The 25477-nt window shown below is 47.1% G+C and overlaps 1 protein-coding gene across 1 annotated transcript in view; it reads left to right on the forward strand.

Moving 5' to 3' along the window:
* Positions 1 to 4774, forward strand: part of OTOP1 (otopetrin 1) — a 36593-nt gene extending 31819 nt beyond the window's left edge. Inside the window, exon 6 of the mRNA XM_001097009.5 lies at positions 4527 to 4774. Coding sequence (XP_001097009.3) covers positions 4527 to 4697 — 171 coding nt within the window. The 3' untranslated portion in view covers positions 4698 to 4774. The remainder of the gene's footprint in view (positions 1 to 4526) is intronic.
* Positions 4775 to 25477: the final 20703 nt, after the last annotated feature.

Consider the following 25477-nt stretch of genomic DNA (forward strand, 5'->3'; position numbering starts at 1 on the left):
TGCACTGACCATGCCCAGCTAAGTTTTGTATTTTTAGTAGAGACAGGGTTTCACTAGGTTGGTCAAGGTGGTCTTGAACTCCTGACCTCAGGTGATCTGCCTGCCTAGGCCTCTCAAAGTGATGGGATTACAGGCGTGAGCCATCGCTCCTGGCCTGATATATCTTTTTAAAACTAAGTTCTGAAAAGTTATTTTTCCCTGGTTGCCTTTTTCGTTGACCACTGGGTGAAATACTTGGCTTGCATTTTTGGACCCACTTGAAGAAAGATAGCACTGTCCGAAATACCAGAATCAAGTGGCAACTGATGGTTTGTCAGGACCCGAAGGCCAGACCCAGGGCCCAGTCCAAGGAAAAGAGTGGGCTTCGTTTCTTCCTCCCTGTCCTTGGCCCATGATGCCCCCAGGCACTGGTTGGGTTCTGGGGGATTGAACCAGAGGATGGAAATCATCACAGGGTGGTGTCTTAGGATGCCCATGCTGGCTCATTGGGTGGTATTTTGAAACCTTGTGGTTGACCTCAGGTGGTGCCAAAGGCATCTGGCAGACAGCAAGAGCTGTCTTCTCCAGCATCGGGAGCCAGTCCAGAGGCCCCAGCTGCAGGTGCTGATGTGCATGTCCAGGTGGAGTGAGCTCCACTCCAGAGATGGAGATGGAAATGTTAGTTGAATTTCCAGGAGCCGAGGCACTGGAGACAACAGAGGGTGGGTGTGGTGACGGGGAAAGGCAGGGTGCTATGGGAGACGGGTCAGGGAAGGCCTCTTCTAAGGAAGGGTGTGGATGGGGCTGCGGTGAGAGACTATCAGGGCAGAGCTGCAGGTGTGGGGAAGGGACGAACGCAAGGCAAGGCAGGGCTCACTGGACATGACCTGGGAGCATGGAGCAGAGGGCAGAGGGGAGACCACACAGGGCCTGTGAGCCAAGACTCGATCCTAAATGCAACAGAAAACCGTGGAAGGGTCTACACTGAGAGTGATGAGATCTGACTCATGCTTATTTTATTATATTTTTAATTGTGGTAAAAAAATACCATATAAACTTTCCCACTGCACCCACTTTCAAGTGTATAGTTGAGTAAAGTACGTTCACATTGTTGCGCAAACATCACCGATGCCCTTTTCCAGTTTATTCTCATCTGGTAAAACTGAAACTCTGCCCCATTATATATGAACTCCTCATTCTCCCCAGCCCTTGACAACCACTGTTCTTTCAGTCTCTAGTAATTTGACTCCTAGATGCCTCATATAAGTGGATTTGTGGAGTATTAGTGCTTTTGTGACTACTCATCATAACACCCTCCAAGGTCTCCAGGTTGCAACTCAAGAAGGGTGACAGATGCCAAGCGTTACCCCTGCCTTCACACTTGAGTTCCTGGGGAGATGGTGATCCTATGTTGGAGACGGAGGACACTGGAGGAGGGGCAACCTTGAGAGTGGTGGGTGGAGGTCAGTGTGGAAGGAAGGACCAGAGTTAAGTAATGGATGTGTTCCGTTTCAGGTGCCTCTGTGGCATCCAAATGGACGAACCCAACAGGCAGATAGTTTGGTTTTCTATTGCCATGCAATGAGCTACCCCAAATGTGTGACAAAAGCAACATGCATGACTGTTTTTGTCTCATGGCATTTATTGTGACTCGTGGCAGGGCTTGGATGGGCAGTTCTGTTCCTCACAGTATCAAGTGAAGTTGGTGAAGCCTTGGCAGGAAGCTCCGTGGTCTGGTGTCTTGGGTGGGAGTGGCTGGGAGGTTGGGCTCAGCGGGACTCTTGACTGGGGTATCCACAGTTGGGTCTCCAGCATGATGTCTCAGGGTTGTCGGACTCCGTACCTGGTGGCTTAAGGTCTCAGAGCCGACCCTCCAAGAGATTGAACTGGAAGCTGCTTGTCTCCTAAGCCCTGGGCTTGGAAACTGCATGGTGTTACTTCTGCCATATTTTATTAGTCCTGTAGTGACAGAGTCCATATAGATTCAAGGAAAGAGATCATAGGCCGCCTCTCAATAGGATAAGTAACAAGAATTTACAGACAGCTGAACAGCAGATATCAAGATGTGGATTTCAGAAAAGAGGTCCCATTTTCCTGCCTTCCTTTCTTCTCCTTTCTCCTCCCTGTCTCCCTCTCCCTTCCTCCTCCCTTCCTTTAAAAGGTGTCCCTTGAGTACCTACAGAGGTCCAGGGACTGCTATGAATGGTGAGGGTACAGCAATGACGAAGATCTCTGGTCTTCCTCTTGTGGGGCTTACAAACCAGGCAACAGCAGGCAAAACCATCAACTGAGCAAGACAGACACCTTATAGTGTACCCGTATTAAGCAGAGAAGTGGAAAAGGAGGGTGTGGGAAATAGCTCTTGGGTGGCCATTGCAGATCAGATGGACCAGCTTAGCGGGAAGGCCTCGCTGAAGGGTGACGTGAAACAGGGAGGGGCTGGCCACACATGTTCAGGGCAGAGGGAACAAGGACTGGTATAAAACCCCCGGTGGGAGTGAGCGGGTCTGGTTTGAGAAACAGGAAGAAGGGCTGCATGCCAAGTGGGTGGGGTGAGTGAGGAGAAGCATGTGCAGTGGTTAGAAATCAGCTAACAGAGAGCTTTATCACCCCATGCAGGAGTGTAGCTTTTATTTTAAACATTTTGGGAAGACTTTGGGGGTTTAATCAAGGTAGGGACAGCATCTGATTTCCATAAAATGTAAATCTGGACCCGACAAACAGGTAGGAGAGACCCTAAGAGTCACAGCAGCCAGTAAGCAAAGTAGAAGAGAGGGGTCTTGGTTCCAGGGCCCCCGTGGTGGATACCAAATGCACAGATGCTCAAGTCCTATATAAAATGGGGTAGTATTTGCATGTAACCTACCCATCCTCCCGTATACTTTAAGACATCTCTAGATTACTTAGGATACGTAATACAATTTAAATGCTATGTAAATAGTTGTTATACTGTATTGTTTAGAGAATAAGGACAAGAAGAAAGTTTGTACATATTCAGTGCAGACACAACCAACCATATTATTTTTGAATTTATTTATCTTTATTTTTTGAGACGGAGCCTCACTATTGCCCAGGCTGGAGTGCAGCATCATGATCCTGGCTTACTGCAAGCTTCACCTCCTGAGTTCAAGGGATTCTCTTGCTTCAGCCTCCCAAGTAGCTAGGATTACAGGCACGTGCCACCACGCCCAGCTAATGTTTTGTATTTTTAGTAGAGATGGGGTTTCATCATGTTGGCCAGGCTCGTCTTGAACTCCTGACCTCAGGTGATCCACCTGCCTCGGCCTCCCAAAGTTCTGGGATTATAGGTGTGAGCCACTGTGCCCAGCCTACTTTTTGAATATTTTTGATCCGTGGTTGGTTGAATCTACAGACACAGGTCCCTGGATACAGAGGTCGGCTGTACACAGCAGGCAGTTTTCCATATGGTGATACTAATGAAGGCGATGTGTCTCAGTTACCTATTGCTATGGAAGAGAGCACCCCAATACTCAGCAACTTAAAACAATGTACATTGATAATTTCATAGTTTCTCTGACTTACGAATCCAACTAGTTTTAGCCGAGTGTCTCTGCACAGGGCCATTCCCAGGCTGAAAGTTTTGGATGGGACTGCATTCATTTCAAGGCTTGACTTTGTGAGAGGTGGCGGAGGATTTGTTTCCAAATCTACTCATGTGCCTGTTGGCAGGATTCAGCTGTGGCTTGTTCGACTGAGGGTCTGAGTTCCTTGCTGGCTGTTGACGGGAGTGCTCCCTGGGCTCCTTGCCGCATAGGGTGCTTCGCAGCGTGGCAGCTCTGCCAACTGTCTTACAGGAGAACACCAGCAAGAGGGATAGCAGGTCCTTTTGCAACTTAATTTCAGAAGTGACTTCCTGGGCCTTTTGCCATATTTTGTGAGTTGGAAGTGAGTTGTTAGGTGCATCCCACGCTCAAGGGGTGGGGACTCCACAAGAGGGTGGCTGCAGGAGCTGGGGAGCATTGAGGGTCACCCTAGAGGCTGCCTGCCACAGCCAGGGGGTGGAGGAAGCTGAAGAAGTGTGCAGCCTGAAGCGGGAGTGAGGAGCCTGACAAACTCAAGGGGTGGCAGAAGGAGAGAGAACTGGGACAGAGAAGAGACTGAGAAGCAGGGAACAGTGTGTAGGTTCCGTGAGCAACACAAACAAAAGTCACTGCTTTCAGTTTTGCAAATTTAGTTCTCATCTAAGCCCTTTCAGACACGTGTTAGAATTCCCATCTTACAAATGAGGAAACTGAGGCTGGGTGAGGGCTGTAGGGATGGAAAGAGTTAGATGGGTTCAAAAAGCACTCATTCGGGATGGATTGCAGGGAAGGGTGGGTGAGGAAGTGAGCAGAATCATGGCAGACATGGATTTGGTGGTTTCTGTGGAGATGGGAAATGCCACGAGATTTCCTTATTGTTCTGTCAGGGGCGACTCAGTCTCCATGTACCCAGGTCAGCTCCCACGAGGCCTGGGACTTGAGTGAGGCTTCTGTGGTGGCTTGGAAGCCACTCCCCACCACAGGCCATTTTCTCTTCTCTTGCAGCTTTGGATACCTCCTGCCTTTGGCTGTCGACCCGAGTATGACAACGGATTGGAGGAGATTGTCTTTGGCTTTGAACCCTGGATAATTGTGGTCAACCTGGCCATGCCTTTTTCTATTTTCTACCGAATGCATGCAGCTGCCTCCCTCTTTGAGGTCTATTGTAACATATAGTCTGGGTCCACAAGAGACAGAGGAGTGAGGTAACAAGAGTTCATTGGAGCCACCTGGGAGTAGCCAGGTTGGACAAATATTGCCTGACAAATATGAGAAGGGCCACCTTTTGTCTGCAAAGATTGTGCTTCCTGTGGGCTGGAACTGCTCATCACCCCTGATAAATGTAAACAAGTTAGATCAAAATCCATGAGGTGGCTGGAATCTATCCAATATAAAAAGATATTTCTTACCTGAAATGTTGGCACATTTTTGTGATCATTTTCAAGTATTTTTAAAAAGAAATTTCACTGTTCTCTCTTTCACTGTAAATACGTACATGTTTATTGTAAAAAATTTGGATATTTCAGGAAAGTAGAGTGAAAAAGTCACCTATGATGCCATTGTTCAATTAACAATTACTTTTAATATCTTGGTGTATTTCTTCTGACCACGTTGATGAGATTCTTTTCGTTGTCATTATTATGCCTTTGAATGTGATGTAACATATTTGATTTTGTATTCAGTTATTTTCCCACTTAACAATATGGCATAAACCTTGCCCCCACATTGTTATAAGTTCTTTATAAATATCATTTTAATGCTGTACAGTAGTCTATTAAGTGAATGTACCTTAATTAACGTAGTTTCCTATGATTGGTTTTACAGTGTTTATAACTTTTTGCTTTTATAAGTAACTCTGCAAAAATCAATCCTATTTGTGAAGCATTTCCTATATTTAGAATTGCTTCTTTAAGATATGGAATTACAATTAGGATGCCTAGTCCAAAGAGTAAGATTATAAATATTTCAAAGTTGCCTAAGGAATATTGATATCTGGGAGGCCTTTGTATAGTTTTTCCATAGTTATTTTAAAATAATAATAAAATTAATTTTCTTACTGTAAGTATTAGTGTGAATATCTTTTCATCTGAGTGTATTTTTTTTCAGACAGTGCAGGCAATGGTACAATAATAGATACAAAGTTTTTTTAATATGACTAAAGTACACTTATTTTAGAAAAAACTAAAAAATAGGCATATGTACTAAAACACAAAGGAAAACATCATCTATACATGTCCCATCTAGAGAATCAGTTCTCCACCTGGGGACCTTGTTCCTTGAGGGGACATTTAGCAATATCTTAAGATATTTTTTAATATTTATTTTTTATTAAAATTTACATAAATCTAAATTCTACATAATATTTGTACATACTTATAGGGTACATGTGATATTTTGATATAAACATATAATAAGTAATAATCAAATCAGAGTGGTTGAGATATTCACACCCTCAAGTATGTATCTTTTTTTGTGTTAGGAACATTCTAATTTCACTGTTAGTTACTCTGAAATACACAATAAATTATTCTTAACTATAGTTGCGCTTTTGTGCTACCAAACACATTTTTGATTGTTACATTACTGCGCCCAGGGATACTGCTAACACCCTACAACTCACAGGACAGCCCCACTGCGAAGAGGCATCAGGCTGATTGTCAATGGTGCTGAGGTAATCTAGAGGTAACTGCTGTTAAGTTTTGTTATCTAGGTAGCTATTAGTACACACACACAGGCTGGGCGTGGTGGCTCACGCCTGTAATCCCAACACTTTGGGAGGCTGACGCGGAAGGATCGCTTGAGGCCAAGAGTTTAAGACCAGTCAGGGAACACAAACATAGTGAGACCCTGTCTGTACAAAAAACAAAAATTAAACAAAAAAAACCCAGGTGCGGTGGGGTATGACTCTAGTCCCAGCTACTCATGAGGCTGAGTGTAGAGGATCACTTGAGCTCAAGAGTTTGAGACTGGGTAGTGAGCCAAGATCATGCCACTGCATTCTAGCTTGGGTGACACAGCAAGACCCTGTCGCTAAAAATAAATAAATAAATAAATAAATAATATATATATATATATATATATATATTTTAAAATTTTTTATTTTTTGAGATGGACTTTCACTCTTGTCGCCCAGGCTGGAGTGCAATGGCACAATCTTGGCTCACTGCAACCTCCGCCTCCTGGGTTCAAGTGATTCTCCTGTGTCAGCCTCTGGAGTAACTGGGATTACAGATGCCTGCCATCATGCCCAGCTAATTTTTGTATTTTTAGTACAGACAGGATTTCAACATGTTGGCCAGGCTGGCCTCGAACTCCTGAGCTCAGGTGATCCACCCACCTTGGCCTCCCAAAGCGCTGGGATTACAGATGTGAGCCACCACACCCGGCGATAATTTTTTTTTTTTTTTCAAAAGTACACATACACTCACACCCACATGAAGGAGATGGTTTTTACATATATACTGTATTTGTATGTAACTTGCTTTTTTCCTCTTGATATACCAGCATGCTTCTTCCCTATTTTGAGTCCCAGGCATCGACGCTCTGGCTTTAGCGTGCCTGAGACTCATCTGGGGAACTCGTTAGGATTCCTGCCCTCCAAGCTGGAAGTGCAGATTCAATCTGGAGGGGGGCCCGGAAATCTGCACTTTCATCAGCATCTCAGGGGGTGCCAATTCCCTTTGATAGGCATCTACTTGGGAGTCCATGGACTCCTGAGCAAGTTTCCTTGACATTGTGCAGTGTGATTGTGCAGTATCCATGTGCAGTATGATTTTGGGTGGCTTTAAAGTACATTCCATGGAAGGATGTACCATTCCTTATTTTTTCAAACCGTGATGTTGGACATTTAGAGACATTTAGGTGGTTCCTTTTGGTGGTACTACCGTAAACAATGCTATGGTGATCATCTTTGTAACTGAGTCTTTGAGGTCAGTGACAAGCTGTGCTCTGGAGCGATTTATGCTGACTTGGCAGTGACTGAGCAGGAATACCGGTTTCTCCATTTTGGTTGGCATTACCTTTATCCCCATTCTAAGCACATTAGAACAGCCCTGTGGCCTCAGCTGTGGGCTCTGGGCTCTGGCAAGGAGACAAAGGAGCCATCATAATGTTGGGATGATGGATCTAGGCTGTGGGGATGCTATCGTGGACACAGGGCAGCATCAGAGCTTGGAAAAGCCTGCATGGCCGGCTGTGCTCAGCGTTTCCAAGAAAGGACCTCAAGATGGATGGAGCATCTCTTATCCCCAACAGGCAGCCTCAGGGGTGGCTATTTCTTCCCTATTTTGGGTCCCAGGCATCGACGCTCTGGCTTTAGTGTGCCTGAGACTCATTTGGGGAACTTGTTAGGATTCCAGCCCTTCAAGCTGGAAGTGCAGATTCAGTCTGGAGGGGGGCCCAGAAATCTGCACTCAGGAAGGTGCTTTTTACCTCCAAGTAATTAAGCATCCTGACTCAACCAGGGTAGGTGGCAAGGAAAATTTACTATCTTAATGCCAAGGCAATTTGCCGAAGAGGAACCAGAATGTGCAATACGCAACTGTTAAGATCTCAGGGATTAATACAGGGAATACAAATTGAAATAATAATGAGTTACCACTTCTCATTTATTAGATTGGCAAGAGTTGGCAAGATGTGAAAGAAAGACTCAAATATACTGCTAGTGGGAGTGTAAATGAATAAAATCAGACTAGAGAGCAATTGGCAATATTGACGAAGGCTGGAGATACACATGCCTTACCACCTAAGAATTCCGTTCCTTGGCATGTGCTCCAGAGACAACCTCACGCATGGGTTCAGGAATGTTCACTCAGCATCACTTGTAATTAGGACAATGGAAAACAGCCTAAATGCCTGTCAATTAGGAGTGAAGATAGACACACTAGGGACTATTTCCATGATGGAATATTTCACGAGAGGAAGAAATGAACACACCTGAATTCATGTATCAACATGGAGAGTCCCCAAAACAGTGCTGAATGAAACATTAAGTAGCATAGGGGTACAACTGGTATGATACATTAATATGATGTCTAGGAACAAGCAAGACAATCCCTGATATTACTGGGGGATATGTCCATATGCAGTAAGATTACAAACACACCTGAAGAAAGAATGCACGCCAAGTTCAGTGTAGTGAGAAGGGGAGGGGCTTGGAACCAACAACTGAGTTCATGCTGCGTCCGAAATATTTTTTCTTAAGCAAAGATGTATTCATTATGTTTTCATCTGCACTTTAAACATGTACTCTTTAAGTGTATTTTTAATGTATTTTAATGAACTTTTAAATGAGATATTTCATAATAAAAGTATTTGAGAGCAAGAAAAAAAGAAAGTCTGCATAAGCAAGATGAACTTAGACAAAGCCACCCAAGCAGGTAAATTTCCAGCATTCATCCGTCATTGTTGAGAGATGGGTGTCAAAGTCAGCGGTGTTCTGTTCTCCTTGGCAGGTAGATCCCCGAGGTGGGGTAGCTCAATGCAATTAGCTGGTAAGATCACTGGACTCACTCTTCCAGGGATGACTCTGTGCACATTAGGAAACCTGACATTGGTTTGCCTTCCAATGTAGCTCTTCGCTGTGGGGACAATGTCCTGGGCACACATATTATCAGGACAATCTGCAATGGACTGAATGTTTGTTTCCCCCCTAAATTCATATGTTGAAGCTCTAATCGCAATGTGGGGGTATTTGGAGGTGGGTGTCTTTGGGAGGTAATGAGGTCATGATGGTAGGACCCTTGTGAATGGGATTAGTGCCTGTAAGAGGGGGCCAGAGAGCTTGTGCACTCCTTTTCTGTCATGTGAGGATGCAATGAGAAGACAGCTGCCTGTGACCCGGAAGAGGGCCCTCACCAGAACCCAACCATGCCAGCACTGGCACCCTGATCTTGGACTTCCATCCTCCAGACCCATGAGAAATAAATGCCTGCTGTTGATTAGCCACCCAGCTTGTGCTATTTTGTTATAGCAGCTTGCACTGAGTAAGTTATTCCCTTACCTGCTGTAACCGTATACAGGAGGGACCTGTGCATTTGGTAGCTTGGGTTCCTCCCTGAGCCTGTGAAACTCAGATTTGAACCATGGATTTTGGGTGCCATGACTCTTGTCGAGGCAGAGTGGAAGGGCAAGGGCATGGAGCCAGATATCCAGGGTGACAACAGGCTCCCATGGTGCCTGAGTGTGCATTAGAAAAAGCACCTCTTCCACAAGACATTCTCCAAACTGTCGAACCAAACCCACCAGCATCTTCCTACCTACCCACGCGCGGGGGGCAACTTAGACCTGTTTGTCTCCCCACCACAAATGTCAGCCAAAAGATCCAGCTGGAAAATGCTTGCTACTGCCTTCCAGTTGCATGACCCTCTCAGTTAATGAAGCCCTTCCCGCATCCGTCTCCCCCTACGCCTGTCTGTGAAGTCCCAGCTCACAGTTGACCTGGTTAGGTAAGCACTTACTTTGTTTGAACAGAGGGAACCTTTGGATCACATGTACCTATGTAGTCAGTGGCAGCATTTGGTTCATCATGCCGGTTTTTTTTTTAAATTTTATTTATTTATTTATTTATTTATTTATTATTTTTTTTTTTTTTTGAGACGGAGTCTTGCTCTGTCACCTAGGCTGGGGTGCAGTGGCCGGATCTCAGCTCACTGCAAGCTCCGCCTCCCAGGTTTACGCCATTCTCCTACCTCAGCCTCCCGAGTAGCTGGGACTACAGGCGCCCGCCAACCTGCCCGGCTAGTTTTTTTGCATTTTTTAGTAGAGACGGGGTTTCACCGTGTTAGCGAGGATGGTCTCGATCTCCTGACCTTGTGATCCGCCCGTCTCGGCCTCCCAAAGTGCTGGGATTACAGGCTTGAGCCACCGTGCCCGGCCAATCATGCCGGTTTTAAGAACTTCATTGCCTTTTCTCTTCATTAGTCATATCATCTTATAAAGAAAGTCAACTCAGTAAAAATATCCGTTAAACAATGCCTCAGGGATATGTGTACAGAACAATCCAATCAGCTGACAGAACATCTGGCTTTTCACCCACTTATAAAATGCTGCACTTTGCTTAACATGGTGAAGAATGAAAGCTGCTAACAGCTGGTTCTTTCTCCCAAAATGTGAGCCCTGCTATAGGAGAGTGCAACTAGCAGGCGGCGCCGGCGCCTTTCCCTGAACTTCAGGGCAAACTTGAGAGGGGGCACCTGGCGCATGGGCAGTGGCCTCAAGGTACCAAACAAAGGGCTGGGCGCAAGGTGTGCTGATTGGACTCCATTGGCTGCGCTGGGTTCCCGTAGCATGTGTCAGAGATGCCTGTCACCACTTCCCGGCCAAGACCCAGCCTGTTTCAGAAAGGACGTTCCCTCACTGTACCCACTAGGACCCACTCCCTGCAGGGCACCCTGGTCTGTCTCAAGAGGCTTTGGAGGAACTTGGGGGTTACAGGGTGTTCCCCTGATGGGAGAGTCCCTGGCATGCGGGGTGTGAGTGGGACTGAGTTCGGTGGGGGAGGCTGGGGCAGCTGGCTGGGAGGGCACTTGTGCTCGGTGTGATGGGGGAATGTAGGCGATGTTAGTTCCTCCTAAGAGCAGCCACTAAGAGGACTCTGGGGAGGGACAGATGGGCGCAGTGTTTTAACCCACAAGTGGGAGGGTAATTCTGGCATGGTGGTTTCAGCAATGTTAGTAACGTACGGACCCCCTTAACCATGAGAGTGAAGCTACATGTCTAAAAAATGTAAATCAAATCAGGCCACCTGCTAAAAACCGTTCAATGGTTTCCCACTGCTTTTTTTTTTCTTTTCTTGAGGCAGAGTTTCGCTCTTGTCGCCCAGGTTGGAGTGCAATGGCATGATGTCGGCTCACTGCAACCTCTGCCTCCTGGGCCCAAGAAATTCTCCTGCCTCAGCCTCCCGAGTAGCTGGGATTACAGGCGCGTGTCATCACACTTGGCTAATTTTTGTATTTTTAGTAGAGATGGGGTTTCACCATGTTGGTCACGCTGTTCTCGAACTCCTGACCTCAGGTGATCCACCCGCCTCGGCCTCCCAAAGTGCTGGCATTGCAGGCATGAGCCATCGCGCCCCGCCCTCCCATTGCTTTTAGTAGAAAATACAAACTGCTACCCGTGGTCTATCGGAGCTGTCACGATCTGGGCTCTGCATCTTCATTTTCTTCTCATGCCAATCCCATCCTCTGCCTCCCCTCCCCCATCGCCCTTCCTCCTGCACGGCTGCACCCACACCTGGCTTCCTCTCTTTAATATTCCTTCCTTGCCTGCCCCGCAGGACCTCCGCAGGAGCTGCTCTCTCTGGGGCGTGCACTTCTGGCTCCGGGCAAGGATCCATCTTTCTCACCCTTTAGGCCGTGTGTAGATAGGTGTTCCTCTGTAGTGAAGTCCTCACTGTCCATCCCATTACGCTTCACCTCGGCACCCTGTCCAGCCCCTTCACAGCCGGCCGCCAGCTGTGTTTTCTTATTTATTGGCGCTCATCCAGTCCAGTCCTGGATGGGACTGCCTGCCTCATGAGGGCAGGAGCTGTGCTTCCTCCTCTCCCGGGGCCTCCCTGATGTGGTTGCGTGGACACGTGGGCCACCCTCCCAGCTCCAGACTATCGCAGGGCATGGGAAGGGCGGGGGCCTCCATGGGCCCTGAGGATCGCCATGTTTCCTTCTCTAGTTTTTGAGACTTTGGTGAAGATCCTCTGCCTGCTTCTAGCACACACATCCTGACCTCCTTTTGCCTCGAAGACACAAGATGGCGCTTTAAGCCTGGCTTTTGAGAAAGAGGACTACAGACGCTTGAGTTTCTTCCCTCTGCTAGCTCTCAGACCTGGCTTGCGAGGGGATCCGTAGGGTCCACCTCTCCGCAGCTTGGTGGGTTCCGTTCTCCTCCTCGGACAGGGGAGGACCAGCAGCCAATCACTCCTTCCTGCTGGAGAACGAAGTGGAGCTCTAACTGTTTTTCTGACATCAGTAATAGCTGCCTGCACTCCTCTGGCAGGCATCTCTGAAACATCAGTTTTGGATGATTGGTCTAAGCCAAGCACCTTTGATATCAAGGGTAAGCCTGCTACCCCTTTCCTGGAGACGGGCACGGAGGTGGGCATGTGAAGAGTGCCAGACCACGTGGTGACAAACTATGGCTCATGAGAAGAATGGAGTATACATTTTTAAAGGGTCATCTCTCTCTCTCGCTCTCTCTCTCTCTCTCTCTCTCTCTCTCTCACACACACACACACACACACACACACACACACACACACAAATATGCTGCAGAGATCGTACATGACCTGACAAGCCTAAAACACTCACTATGTGGCCCTTTATAGGAAATGCTTGCTGACTCCTGGTCTAAACACTGAGAGGTAAGTGGCCTCTGCTGCGCCACCCTGGAAGGATTTTGATCCCTAAATAAGAAGAGGTGAGGAGGAAGCCTGCCCTTCCTCCTGGCTTGAATGTGCTTGTGAGAGGCAGTCAAGCCTGTGACTGTGGCAGCAGGCTTGTGACCATGAAGCAACCAGCCCGAGAAGAAAGGCCAAGCTGCTGAGGAGGGAACAGGAGCCTGGGGCCTTGATGACATTGCTGAGCCTCTGTGTGACCCTGGAGCTGCCTTCCTCTGGAGTTCTTGTGATGCCAGATAATTCAATGTTGTCATTGCTCAAGCCAGGAGTGGGTGAACTTTTTCTATAAAGGGCTACGTGGAAAACATTTTAGGCTCTGGGTGGGCCATAAGATCTCTGTTGCCACTATAACCCTGAAAACAACCATAGACAAAGTGTAAATGGTTGGATACACCTATGTTCCAATAAAACTTTATTTATAAAAATAGATGGTGGGCTGTGTTTGGCCCTGAGGGCCAGAGTTTGCTGTGTATTTTGTTTGTTTGTTACTTGCAGCTGACCCAGCCTAACTAGTACTCCCTGATGTCTGCCTCAGCTCAGAAGCGCCCTTGGGTTCTAAGCCACAGGGGCTAAGCTTGAGTGTGGGTGGGGTCTGCAGCAAGGTTGTGGGAGGGATAAGCACATAAAGCCCCACCCATTGATCTGTCCTTTCTGCGGTCCAGGTCGTGCTTTCCTGCAATATCTTCTCATCATGGGCCTATCAATCTTGACGGGAAGGCACCACTTGAACAGAATGCTTTCAGCATTTCCAGATGGTCCCTGTTTGCCCTCAGCACCACACGCAGTTCTCAGCCTCCACACCTCGCATGTTCGTTAAGCAAGACTAAGCCACATGAAGCAACAGTGCAAGGGGAGGGTCTTTCTGTCCACAGGGTCCCATGGCAGAAGTGTGGTTCGGGGAGAAATGGGGGAGTGTGCCCTTCCCTGAACAAGCACATTCCCTCAGTGTGGAGGAGCCCCTCCAACAATTTACAAGTGCTATGATGACACGATGCTCATTCAGACCATCGGCTGCAGGCGGATTGCAGAAATACGTGAAGACTGTGTCCCTGGTGGTAGGATCTGGTTGCTCCTTGTCCCTAAGGTGGGCCCTGAAGGGAAGGCAGGATTCCAGCCAGATTGAATGAAGAGTGAGGCTTCTGGGGAAGGACTTGGATTGCCTCTTGTGCTTGTGTTCACGGATTCCTGATGATTGGTTCTTTCTCAGGGAGACGAGGCTTCGAGGCCAGGTCTCTGCTCCGAGTTACCTTCACCACCCTGCACCTTGGTGGCAGTAAGAGAGCGACCTCAAAGGGCTGCTGAGAGAATCGAGGGGGATGCATGTGCAGCTCTAGGTATGGCACCCATTCCGGCCCATGGCAAGCTCTTACTATGGTTGCAGGTGTAATTTCCAGTCTCTGCCTCCAGGGATTGCTGCTGAGTATAGACAGACGTTTCTCTGCTCACAGAGTGAGGCTGCCAAGATGATTCCAAGATCTCTGGTTCTGTACACAGCCCAGATAGCCTGTGAAAGGGGGAATGATAACCCCGAAAGACGTCCATGTCCTGATGTCCAGAACTAGTGAACGGGATGTTGACAGAAGAGACTCTGTGGATGTGATTACTTCAAAGATCTTGAGATGGGGAGACTATCGTGGATTATCTGTGTGGAACTGCAATGTAATTGCAAGGTGTCCTTATAAGTGAAGAGGGAGGCAGAGGAGATTCGACTGCAGAAGAGGAGGTGATGTGATCACAGAGGCAGAGATTGGAGTGATGTGGCCACAATTCAAAATGCCCCACCAAAGAGGCAAGGAATGGACTCTCCTCTAGGGCTTCTACCGAGGGCCCTGCCAACACCTCAATTTTAGTCCAGGAAGACTTGTTTCGGATTTGTGACCTCCAGAACTATGAGAGAATCTATCTGCATTGTTTGAAGCCACCGGGTTTGCAGTAGGGTGTTACAGCAGCGTGGAAAATCCATTGAGTCCCATTGCCCTGCTTTGTGTGCCTTGTACAGAAGCAGAAAATGGCATGGATAGAATGGGAGGTCATTATGTTAAGTGAAACAAGCCAGGCACAGAAAGACACACATTACATGTTCTCACTGATTTGTGTGATCTAAAAATCAAACAATTGAACTCATGGAGCTAGAGAGTGGTAGGATGGTTACTAGAGGCTGGTAAGAGGAGAAGGGGCCGAGGGCAGGTGGGGATGATGTTAGAAAGAATGACTAAGACACACTGTTTGATCACACAGCAGGATGACTGTAGTCAATAATAACTTAATTGTACATTTACAAATAACTAAAAGAATGTAATTGAATTGTTGGTATTAGAAAGGATAAATGTGCTGGGTGCGGTGGCTCACGCCTGTAATCCCAGCACTTTGGGAGGCTGAGGCGGGCGGATCACGAGGTCAGATCGAGACCATCCTGGCAAACACTGTGAAACCCCATCTCTACTAAAAATACAAAAAAATTAGCTGGGCATCGTGGTGGGCACCTGTAGTCCCAGCTGCTTGGGAGGCTGAGGCAGGAGAATGGCATGAACCCGGGGGGGCTGGAGCTTGCAGTGAACGGAGATGGCGCCACTGCACTCCAGCCTGGGTGACAGAGCAGACTCCATCTCAAAAAAAAAGAAAGAAAGAAAGAAAGAAAGAAAGAAAGAAAGAAAGAAAGAAAGGAAGGAAGGAAGGAAGGAAGGATAGGATGGACAGGGATGGACACCCCATTCTCCATGATGTGCTTATTTCACAGTGCATGTCTGTATCAAAACACCTCATGTACCTCACATCCATTTGCACCTACTATGTACCTAGAAAAAGATACAAAAGAGTATATAAAGAAAAAAAAAACCCAAAAGCAGAAAAGAGGGCAAATGAGAGCCGGGGATTGTAATCTCAGTTTGCCCAGGATGAAGTCGGGTGACCTGGGTATAGAGCAAGTCCCTTGGCTTCTCGAGCTCCCATCTTCAGAGTGAGGAGTGGATGCAGGGGCAGGGTGTGACTTCGATAACACATTCCCTCCAGGTGGCTCTGCCCTCCGCCCCGTCTCAGGATTGTTTATAGCTCTTTGCCTCTTCTTAGCCATTTGGAGTTTTCAGGGGCCCTGCTAGGTCCTCCTGACTTCTCACTTTGCTCTCGTTGGTGGTCTAATTCATGGCCAAGGGTCCACCTGCTGTCTGGATGCTGATTTTCAACCTGACCTCTCAGCTCCAGGCTGGTTATTTCCAACAGCCTACTTGGATGTCTCAAAGGCACTTTACACTCAATGTGTCCAACACTGAACTCAAGACTCCCGGCATCGCCAGCCGGTTCTAACTCCACATTTCCAACCAAATGGATTGCACCAGGGTCTGTCCATTATGCAAGCTGGGCTGCAAAGGCTGTCTTGACTCTACCCTTATGCTCTGTCAGGGCTCAGAAAATGACACCCCAAAGCGTGGTGCCTCAGCCTGAGTATTTTGAACTGAAGGATATTGGAAGGAACTCAGAAGCAAGGTCTTTCCAACCTTCTCTTGACACCCTCTCTCCTGCTTGTCTTGTTCCTCCAAAGTGAGTAACATAAACCAGAATTCATCTTCCTTAAGGTGGGTCATAGAACCTAGAAACCCTCCTGCTAAAGCAAACTATAAAACCTAGAAAGGTCACTCTCTACTTTCTCCTTCTCCTTTGAAAACCCTCATTTCAGAAGGGGTCCTGCCCCATACCCGGGAGGAAGGAAGGCTACACAGAGAGGCTGAGAAGAATCTGAGCCGACAGCTTTGCTGGGTCCCCTTTCAGTCTGTTCCCACTAGGTCATACCCATTTATCCAATCACATTTCTTCCTGGCTGTCCATTCTTCATCTAACCTAAGCATAAAAATCAACAGTTTTCCTTGGGTCTTGGGGTTGTCATTTCTGAATCCTCCCATGTCACATAAAACTTGTAATAAATAAATTTGCTCTGCTTTTTCTCTTGTTAATGTGTCTTTTGTTACAAGAGTGTTGGTCATGACCCTTAAGGTGGATGAGTAAAGGACTCACACCTTCACAGCCTTGCAGCCCCATCTCCAATCAGTAGCCACACCTGCCACTTCTACCCACAAATACCTGGATTCCACTCATCTCTTCCCATTGTCATTCCTACCACTCAATTCCCTGTCACCATCATCTCCTGATGAGTCTTCTGGAGCAGCTTCCTCACTCATCTCTCCAGTTCATCCCCTGCTTCTACCAGTCTGTCCTTACTGTGGCAAGAGGGGCATTTGAGAAAGGCAATTACATGGTTACCTCTCCTCTGCTCAGCACCCTCCAATTTGATGGACACCAAAATCCTTGCCTTGGTCCCCTTGGTCCTGTGTTCCCTCCTCTCTGGCCTCATCTCAAGCCACTGCCCTCATGTCGCACTCTTCCTCTGTAATCCACACTGCCAGCTCCTTGAGTTCCTCGAACGTGCCATGCTCCCTCCTGCTGCAGCAGGGCCTTGCACTTGCTGCTTCCTCTTCTTTCTTCTAGTGAATTCCTACTCCTCCTTCAGCTCTCCATTCAAGCCAGTGCCTCGGGGAAGTCTTCCCTCACCTGTAGATCAGGTCTGGTGTCCCTGCCATGAAGCCTCACACCACCACCTAGCTTTCCTTCATTGCGTCTGTCATAGCTTTTGATCATACAATGATGTGTGACTCTCTGAATAGTGGTCCCTCTTTACCAATTTACTGTGAGCCTCAAGAGGCAGGACCAATGACTGTTTGCTCCCCCTCTGTATCTCTAGTGGTGGTAGAAGAGGAGTTCAATAATTATCCTCAAATGAACTAAAACGAATGGATGCTTAGATCTTTTTTTTTTTTTTTTGGAAACAGGGTCTTGCTCTGTTGCCCAGATGTGATGATCACGGTTCATTGCAGCCTTGACCTCTGGGGCTCAAGTGATCCTCCCACCTCAGCCTTCCAGGTAGCTGGGACTACATGCATCCACCTCTATGCCTGGCTAATTTTTGTATTTTTGTATTTTTTTTTTTTTTTTTTTTTTTTTTAGAGATGGGATATTATTACGTTGCCCAGACTTGTCTCGAACTCCTGGGCTAAAGCAATCTGCCCACCTCAGCCTCCCAGAGTACTGGGATTACAGGCAGGAGCCACTGTGTCTGGCCCAATGCTTAAGATCTTTTGAGACAAAAAAGAGGAAGTGGGATAGTTTCAATACTACAGGAAGCTCAGAAAAACAAAAAACCCCAAACACGCCCCCCAGTCCCCCCAAAAACATACATATATTTATTTGATACTTGGCTGTGCAGGTTCAAAAATTATTTATTTATTTATTTGCTTTTGGAAAAACTCAAGTCAACTTGGTGAGGTCACTTTTTTCTGGCACTCCTTCCTATTTGGGTAGTAAAGGGACCTGCATGGTCTGGATGGATAATTGTGATGAGGAGGTTACTGGGATTGCCCTGAAAGCATTGACTGTGAGCTTTCAAGGATAGAAGCTGCATCTTCATCTCTATAACCCCACGTTTGGCATCAGCCTGAGGAGATGCTAGGCAGCAAATATGAATTATGGCCCACACTGTTAATTTCTCACCCATGAGTAGTTCCTTTGCTTGCTAAGAGAAAATTCTGATTTTGCTTGGGAAACAAAGTGTCCAGTGTCAGATTATGACTCATGGTTGGTTTAAGCCAGGCTGGGGGCTTTTGTTCCTTTTGTTCCTCACTGATACTTGAGAGAGTTTACAGTAGGGACTGTCCTGTGGTCCACTTCTGGATAATGAGACATAAGGAGAAGTCTGCTGGATCCTTCTAAGAAGATTTTCTTCATTGGTTAAAGGCAAGAGGCACATCAAGAAAAGCTCCCTTGACATAGCTTCCTCTGTCTTGCTCCTGGAGTCTGAACTTGGTGATGATGGCTGGAGCTATAACAGCCATCCTGTGACCATAAGGCTCCAAGGGTATAAAGCAGTAATATTCAGGAAGGTGGTGCCTTTGGACAAAAAGATAAAAGGAATCTTGCAAAGATAAAGGGAATCTTGTAAAGGCTCAGCTACATCACGGAGCCTTTGCAAGCCCCTGCCTTCTTCCTCTTAATTCCTGTTACGTTAGATAACTAAATGTCTGGATTGCAAAAGCCACAAGTAGTCAGGCTTTCTGTTAGTCACAGCTGAAAACATTTCTCTTATTTTCAAATAATTTCAGACTTAACAGAAGAATTAATTGTAAGGCAAAGAACTTTCATGCCCTTCACCCACATGTCACCAATTGTTATTTGCCACATTTACTTTCTCCATCTATGTAGTCTATTCTGCTCTATTATCTTTCCCTGAACCATTTGAAATTCAGTTGCAGGGATCCTTCTCCTCTCCCTTAAACATTTCAGAACATACTCCCTTTGAACAAGAAGAGTCTAGTGCTCAAGTGCGGGAAATTTGAGGTTGATGCCATACAATCGTCTAGTCCTTGATAATTGTCTAATAGTTCACATTAAAATTTTGTCAACAGTCTCAATAACGCCCCTCAAGGCACCTTTCCCCTGATCCAGCTGTCATGCCTTTTTAGTCTCCTTTAATCTGCAACAATTCCTCCACCTCTTTTTGTCTATCATGGGGTTGACACCAATGAAGAGTTCAGGTCAGTCCTTGAAGGTCCCTCCATCTGTGTTTGTCTGATGTTTCCTTCGGGGAAAAGAATGCTACAGAAGCGATGCTGTGTTCTCAGTGTGTCACATCAAGAGACACTTGGCACCCATTTGTCGTATTCCTGATGACGTTAACTTTGTTCTGTTCATTAAGGGAGGACCTGCCAGGTTTCTCTACTGTTAACACTTTTTCTCTTTGTAATTAATAAACCATATGAGTGGAAGTGCTATGAGACCATGAAAATATACTTTACCTTTTTAAATTTTCACTCAGTGATGATTCTTCCTTCAATAAACTATTATGACTATGGTTGCAAATGGAGTTTTCTATTATTCCCTCTATATTTATTCATTGGCATTCTACTGTAAGAAAGACTCCTTCCTTCTTCCCTCCCTCCCTCTCTCCTTTCCTTTCTTCCTTCCTTTTTTTTTCTTTCTATAGCTATGGGTTCTCATTTTATTCAATAGACTATAACCTACCATTGTCATTATTCATTTGGATGCTCACATCATCCCAGATCTGGCCAGTGGAAGCCCTTTCCAGTTGATTAATGTGTCCTTTGACATGTCTCTGCCATTCTTTGAATGCTTCCTTGCTTTCTGGCACCACACAGCACTCTGGGCTCACCTTGTACTTCCCTACCCCAGCCTTAGCATCAGCCACTTCTCCAAGGAGCTCTGGGTCCTTTTAGTGAAGGGTGGTATTTATAAACCACAATCTGGATGGTTTGTAGATATTGCACAGCATTCAGTCAGAAGCCATGGGAAATGGAGCAACATTTATTCAAACTTGTATTAGTCAAGCTACTTAATGCTAGGCTAGGCTGCAGTGAGTAATAATCCCTAACCTCGGTGACAGTGCAGAAAAAGGAGGGTGTCATATGTGGAGTCTGATGCAGGACAATAGGAGTTTTCTCCACCTGGTGACTCAGGTATCCAGGCACATTCATCTCTGCAGGTCTGCCATCTTGACATGAGGTCATTGCAGAAGGAGAGAGGGTGTAGAGTCATGCCAATTCTTAGGTGCTCCTGACAAAGAGAGCTGCAGCACTCTGCTCACATTCCTGTCTTCCAGAACTCAGTCAGTACCCAACGCAACTGCCAAAGAGTCTGGGAAGCATAGAGAGTACACGGAGAGCTGGAGATCCCTCATCACTGCTGCCACGATATGTTCATTTATGCAATACATATCAATGGGTTCACCCCAGTAAGGCTGACTCCAAGAGGCTGACTTTAACTTGGGTGGTTTGCAGCCGGGGAAGAAAGGCAAGTCAGCACCGAGTGAACATATTATCCACTTCAGTGGGTTGTCAAGCTGTGCTAGAGGCAGATGCAGTGTGCTGCAGAAATACAGGTGGTGGCTACTACCCTGGAGTCTTGGGGAGATCCTAGTGTGCATTGGTGTGGGGTGTGAGAGGTGAGTGGGCACTCACCCCCTTAGGAAGAAGTGGGAAGGACATTTCAGACAGGGGCAAGTGCAAAGGCACAGGGCCTGAAAGAACTAGGCTGGGAGAAGAGGACAGCACTGGGATGGGTGGGAGAGGGGTCTGCTGGGGAAAGCTGGTGAGGCAAGAGATGAGGCTGGACAAGCAGACTGTGAAGGGACACACTGAGGAGCTGGGAATTAATGCATTTATTTTTATTAATTGGATTAATGATAAATAATGTGGGTTGCAGGGAATCATAGGGAATATGAAGATCACTGTGGTTGTGTTTTAGGAAGATTGCCTTGGTGGTAGAGTGTTGGATGGAGGAGATAGGAGTGGGGGTGAAGACATCAACACAGAGAGACCTACCCAAAGGCTCTGGCAGCCGTGCAAGCAAAAAGCATCAAGGACCTGAATTAGGAGGTGGCACTGGGGATGGATACAAGGGGTTGGCTGGTGGAGCCAGTTTGAGATAATGAATATATAATAGCTTCCATCTATTGTGGACTGTCAAGATGTATTATTGGCTCACAATCCTTCCTGGCCTTTCCACATTCCTGCGACCTCCCTGTGGACAGAGCAGATTTCTTGCTGTGCACATGACCAGCTTTGGCTAGAGACGCATGAGCAGAGTTAGTGCACGCTTGGTCTGACCGGAGGCTCTAACTGAATGTGATGTCGGGTGACCCCATTGACCCCCACCCCTGCACTATGAGAAGAGCAAGCTCCAAGGAACCATTGGCCTGTGAATGAGACACACAGAAGCAAACAGAGCCTGGACCCCAGTCCGAGGCAAGACTTCCCAGCTGACTGCAAATTATTAGCAAGAAGTAAACACTTGTTTTAAGCTGCTGAGACCATGGGGCTGTGTGTTATGCAGCATTGCTGTAAAAAAACTTGACCAATACAGGCACTTGCCCTTTCCTAAGTACAGCATCTTATTTCCCCATGATATCTCTTCATAGTAAGGATTAGGGGTGCCGTTTTAAAGATGAGGCTACTGAAGCTTAGAGAGGTTACATCACTTGCTTCAGGTTCCAGAGCTGGTAAGTCAGAGGAGGATTTGAACCCAGGACTGTTTTGTAAGACTATGCTTCTCCCTCTGTCTACACAGTGCTGCCTTTCAAAGCTGCCAAGCTCCTGAGTTACCCATTTTAACCCGCCAGAAACCTCCTCGCTCCTGAACTGGGGAGAGGGACTGAGCTTTGGGTTTCAAGAGGAGGCTCTAGGGCCACCATCAGGGGGCCTGTGCTTGAGGTGATGTGGCTGGCTCATCACTTGGGCCTTTCCACTTGCCCCTCCCCATTCCCTCCTCCCCACCCTGCTCCCTGCCCTGTGCCAAGCTGAGCATATTGGCAGGGCTGGTGGCTGGGAGCTCAGCATGTATCCTGCAGCCACGGAACAGAGCTTTTATTGCTGTCATACAGAGTTGACTGTTTCGATACCAGCAGCGGGTGCAGCAAAATCCCTCCCCTTTTCTTATCAAGTTTTCCATTTGTCTCAGTGAAGCAAATCCAATTTAAAATACATCTTCAGAAAAAGGAGGGCCAGTGAGTTTAACTAGAAGAATATTTGCTAACTGGATTAGGAAAACTCGCTCTGTGCTGAAATGTTCGAGGAAAATCCTCTTAGTACAATTTTGCAGGAGCCAGGCATGTGAAAGGATCATTTCCTCTCTATCATCCCCTGAGATCAGGGCTCTGGCTGGATGAAATGAGGCAGGAGTTTATTAGCTGCTTAGCTGATTAGAGCCTATGCTGATGAGGCTGAGCTCTGACAAGTCAATGTCAGAGAGAGATCTTGGTTTCCAGCAGTTTTTAACTCTGCCCAACTCTTTGTGGGAAAGAGCCTGGATAAGAAAGGACACCCACTACTTACTCAAAACCACCATCCCCAGCAGACAAGCAGCTCATGGAGCTCTCCCTGGGAAAGACTGAAGGCTGTGGAGACCTAGCTGCATATTATATTATATTTTGCATCATAAGGTCTTGATACAGAAAAAACTCAGTTTCCAAAACTGATGAGAAACCCAGTCTTTTTTTTTTTTTTTTTTGATAGAGTCTTGCTCTATCTCGTCTCCCAGGCTGGAGTGCAGTGACGCAATCTCAGTTCACTGCAACCTCTGCTTCCCAGGTTCAAGTGATTCTTCACCCTCCCGAGAATCTGGAATTACAGGTGTCTGCCACAACACCCAGCTAAATTTTGTATTTTTAGTAGAGATGAGGTTTCGCCATGTTGGCCAGGCTGGTCTCGAACTCCTGTTAGGTGATCTGCCCACCTCGTCCCCCAAAGTGCTGGGATTAAAGGCGTGAGCCACCACACCTGGCCAAAAAATGATGAGACACTCAGTTGTTTGGATAACAGGGAGAATGTTTAGTGTTCTAAAAACGTATCCTTTCACATGTAACACTTCCTGCCTCTGAGGCTTTGCCTGTGCTCTTCCCTCTGTTAGGGTCGTATTTCCACCCTGCATGCTGGTGAATTCCACTTTGCCCTCTTGCCCAAGTGTCATCTTTTCTGGACAGCCCTTTCCTGTGCTGCCCATCAAACAGGTCGTCCCTTGTTCTCATGCCACTGCTGAACATTGTTTATTCCTTGTGCTAGTCAGGGCTTTGTCAGTTGTAACAACTGAAACTCCACTTAGACATGTTTCAGCTAAAGGGTGACTTACTGACTTTTGTAATTGCAGAGACCATGGTATGCCTGAATTTAGAGATTCAAAGAAGTCATTTTTTCTCTCTCTCTCCTCTTCCTCTCCTCCTTCTCATTTTCCTGATCTTTTTCTTTCCTCTCCTCCTTCCCTTGTTCTTCTTTTTCCTTCCTTTCCTCCTCCTTCCTCTCTCCCTACTTCTTTCTCATTCTCTCCCTCTAATTTGCTCTATTCTCAATATGGGCCTCATTCATTCTACTGCAAATAAGGAAAATGACCACCTGGAAACCCAAGGCCCACCACATCCCAGCAGAGCCACCCCAGCAGAAAGAAACCCAGCTTCTCTCTCCAGCATCTACACATCAACCCAGGCCAGAACTCCATCGGACCCTTGTGAGACATGCTTCCATACCTCGGTGGACCGCTGAGTCCAGAGAATTCAGAATAATGACAGGCACTTCTGGGGTCATGGGCCTTCCCTGTAGCTAAGGTGACAGAAGGACAGACTGGTCTGGAATGTCCATGCCAGCTGGCTCACATGGCCAGCCATTGATGCTGGCTGTTTTCTGGGAGCTCAGTTGTGCTCTAGACCAGAAAACCTCCATGTGGCCTCTCCGCATGACTTTCATTTCTTACAGCATGGTGACTAGGGCCCAATGGGGAGACTCTCATGAGCAACGTTTCCAAAAGACCAAAGTGGCAGCTGTGAACCCCCTCATGGCTGAGCCTCAGCCCCCATGCTGCATCAGAGCCACTGCCGTCTTGGCTTCCCAGGGGGCCACCCCAGAAGCAGCATGGAAGGGGACGTGGAAACCAGGAGGTTCCAGGGAAGTCCCTCTGATATAATTTAGATATTTATCCCTACCCAGATTTCATGTTAAATTGCAATCTCCAGTGCTGGAGTTGGGGCCTGGTGGGAGTTGTTTGGACCATGGGGTAGATCCCTCCCACGGACTCTCTCTTGCTTGCTCCTGCTTTGGCCACGTGATGTGCCTGCTCATGACTGTAAGCTTCCTGAGGCCTCCCTGGGAGCCAAGCAGATGCCAGCACCATGCTTCTTGTAAAGCCTGCAGAACCATGAGCCAATTCAACCTCTTTCTTTATAAATTACCTGGTCTCAGATATTTCTTTATAGCAATGCAAGAATGGCCTAATACGCCATCTTTGGAGACTAGCTAGCATATGGGCCTTCTCCATCTGTAGCTACACTTGTAGAACACACGGGGCTTCCAAGACCACTGCAGCAGCTGGAGGAAGAGCTCATCCTGTGGGATGTTCCCAAGGCTCAGATCTGTGGTTCACATCACTTCTGCCCACATTCTATTGGCCAGAATCTCACTCCCTAGCCTCCACCTGACAGCAAGGGAACCCAAAGGGAAGGATCTGCTGGGGGCCATCTCTGCCACAAGGAGCAAGTGAAAGCAAGTAGAGAGGAAGCCAAGACTGATGCCCAAGTGGGAGAGGTGCTGAGGAAAGAGGTATTTCTTTTATTTTGACAGAGTTCTGAATGTTTCAGAGTAGTCTAAGTGCACCCAAAAGCACAATGATTAAATGAGGGGCAGGAGAGTGGCTTAGAAGATTGTTTTTCTGGATTCAGCTCCAACAAAATTTGTTCCCCACATCTTGGTGCTGTGTCATGGTCCTTCTCGCCACTGATATTCAGCCTTGATACCCTGCTGTGGCTCTACCAGGGAGGGAAAATACTTCCCTGCCACTGCCCTGAGCCTCCTGACTGACCCCAGCTACCTTGGACATCCCAGCTTTTGGGACTACCTCAGACCGCCCTATAACCAACAATCAGAGGCTGGCGCAGCAAGGGTGCTCTGGTACCCTGCCTGGTGCTCCAGGGTGACAGGCAGCACGTGCTATCATTGATTGGTGTCTGTGCAGTATTTGCTAGAGTTTT

This window comes from Macaca mulatta, chromosome 5, assembly GCF_049350105.2.
Source record: "Macaca mulatta isolate MMU2019108-1 chromosome 5, T2T-MMU8v2.0, whole genome shotgun sequence".
In the NCBI taxonomy this organism is placed as follows: domain Eukaryota; kingdom Metazoa; phylum Chordata; class Mammalia; order Primates; family Cercopithecidae; genus Macaca; species Macaca mulatta.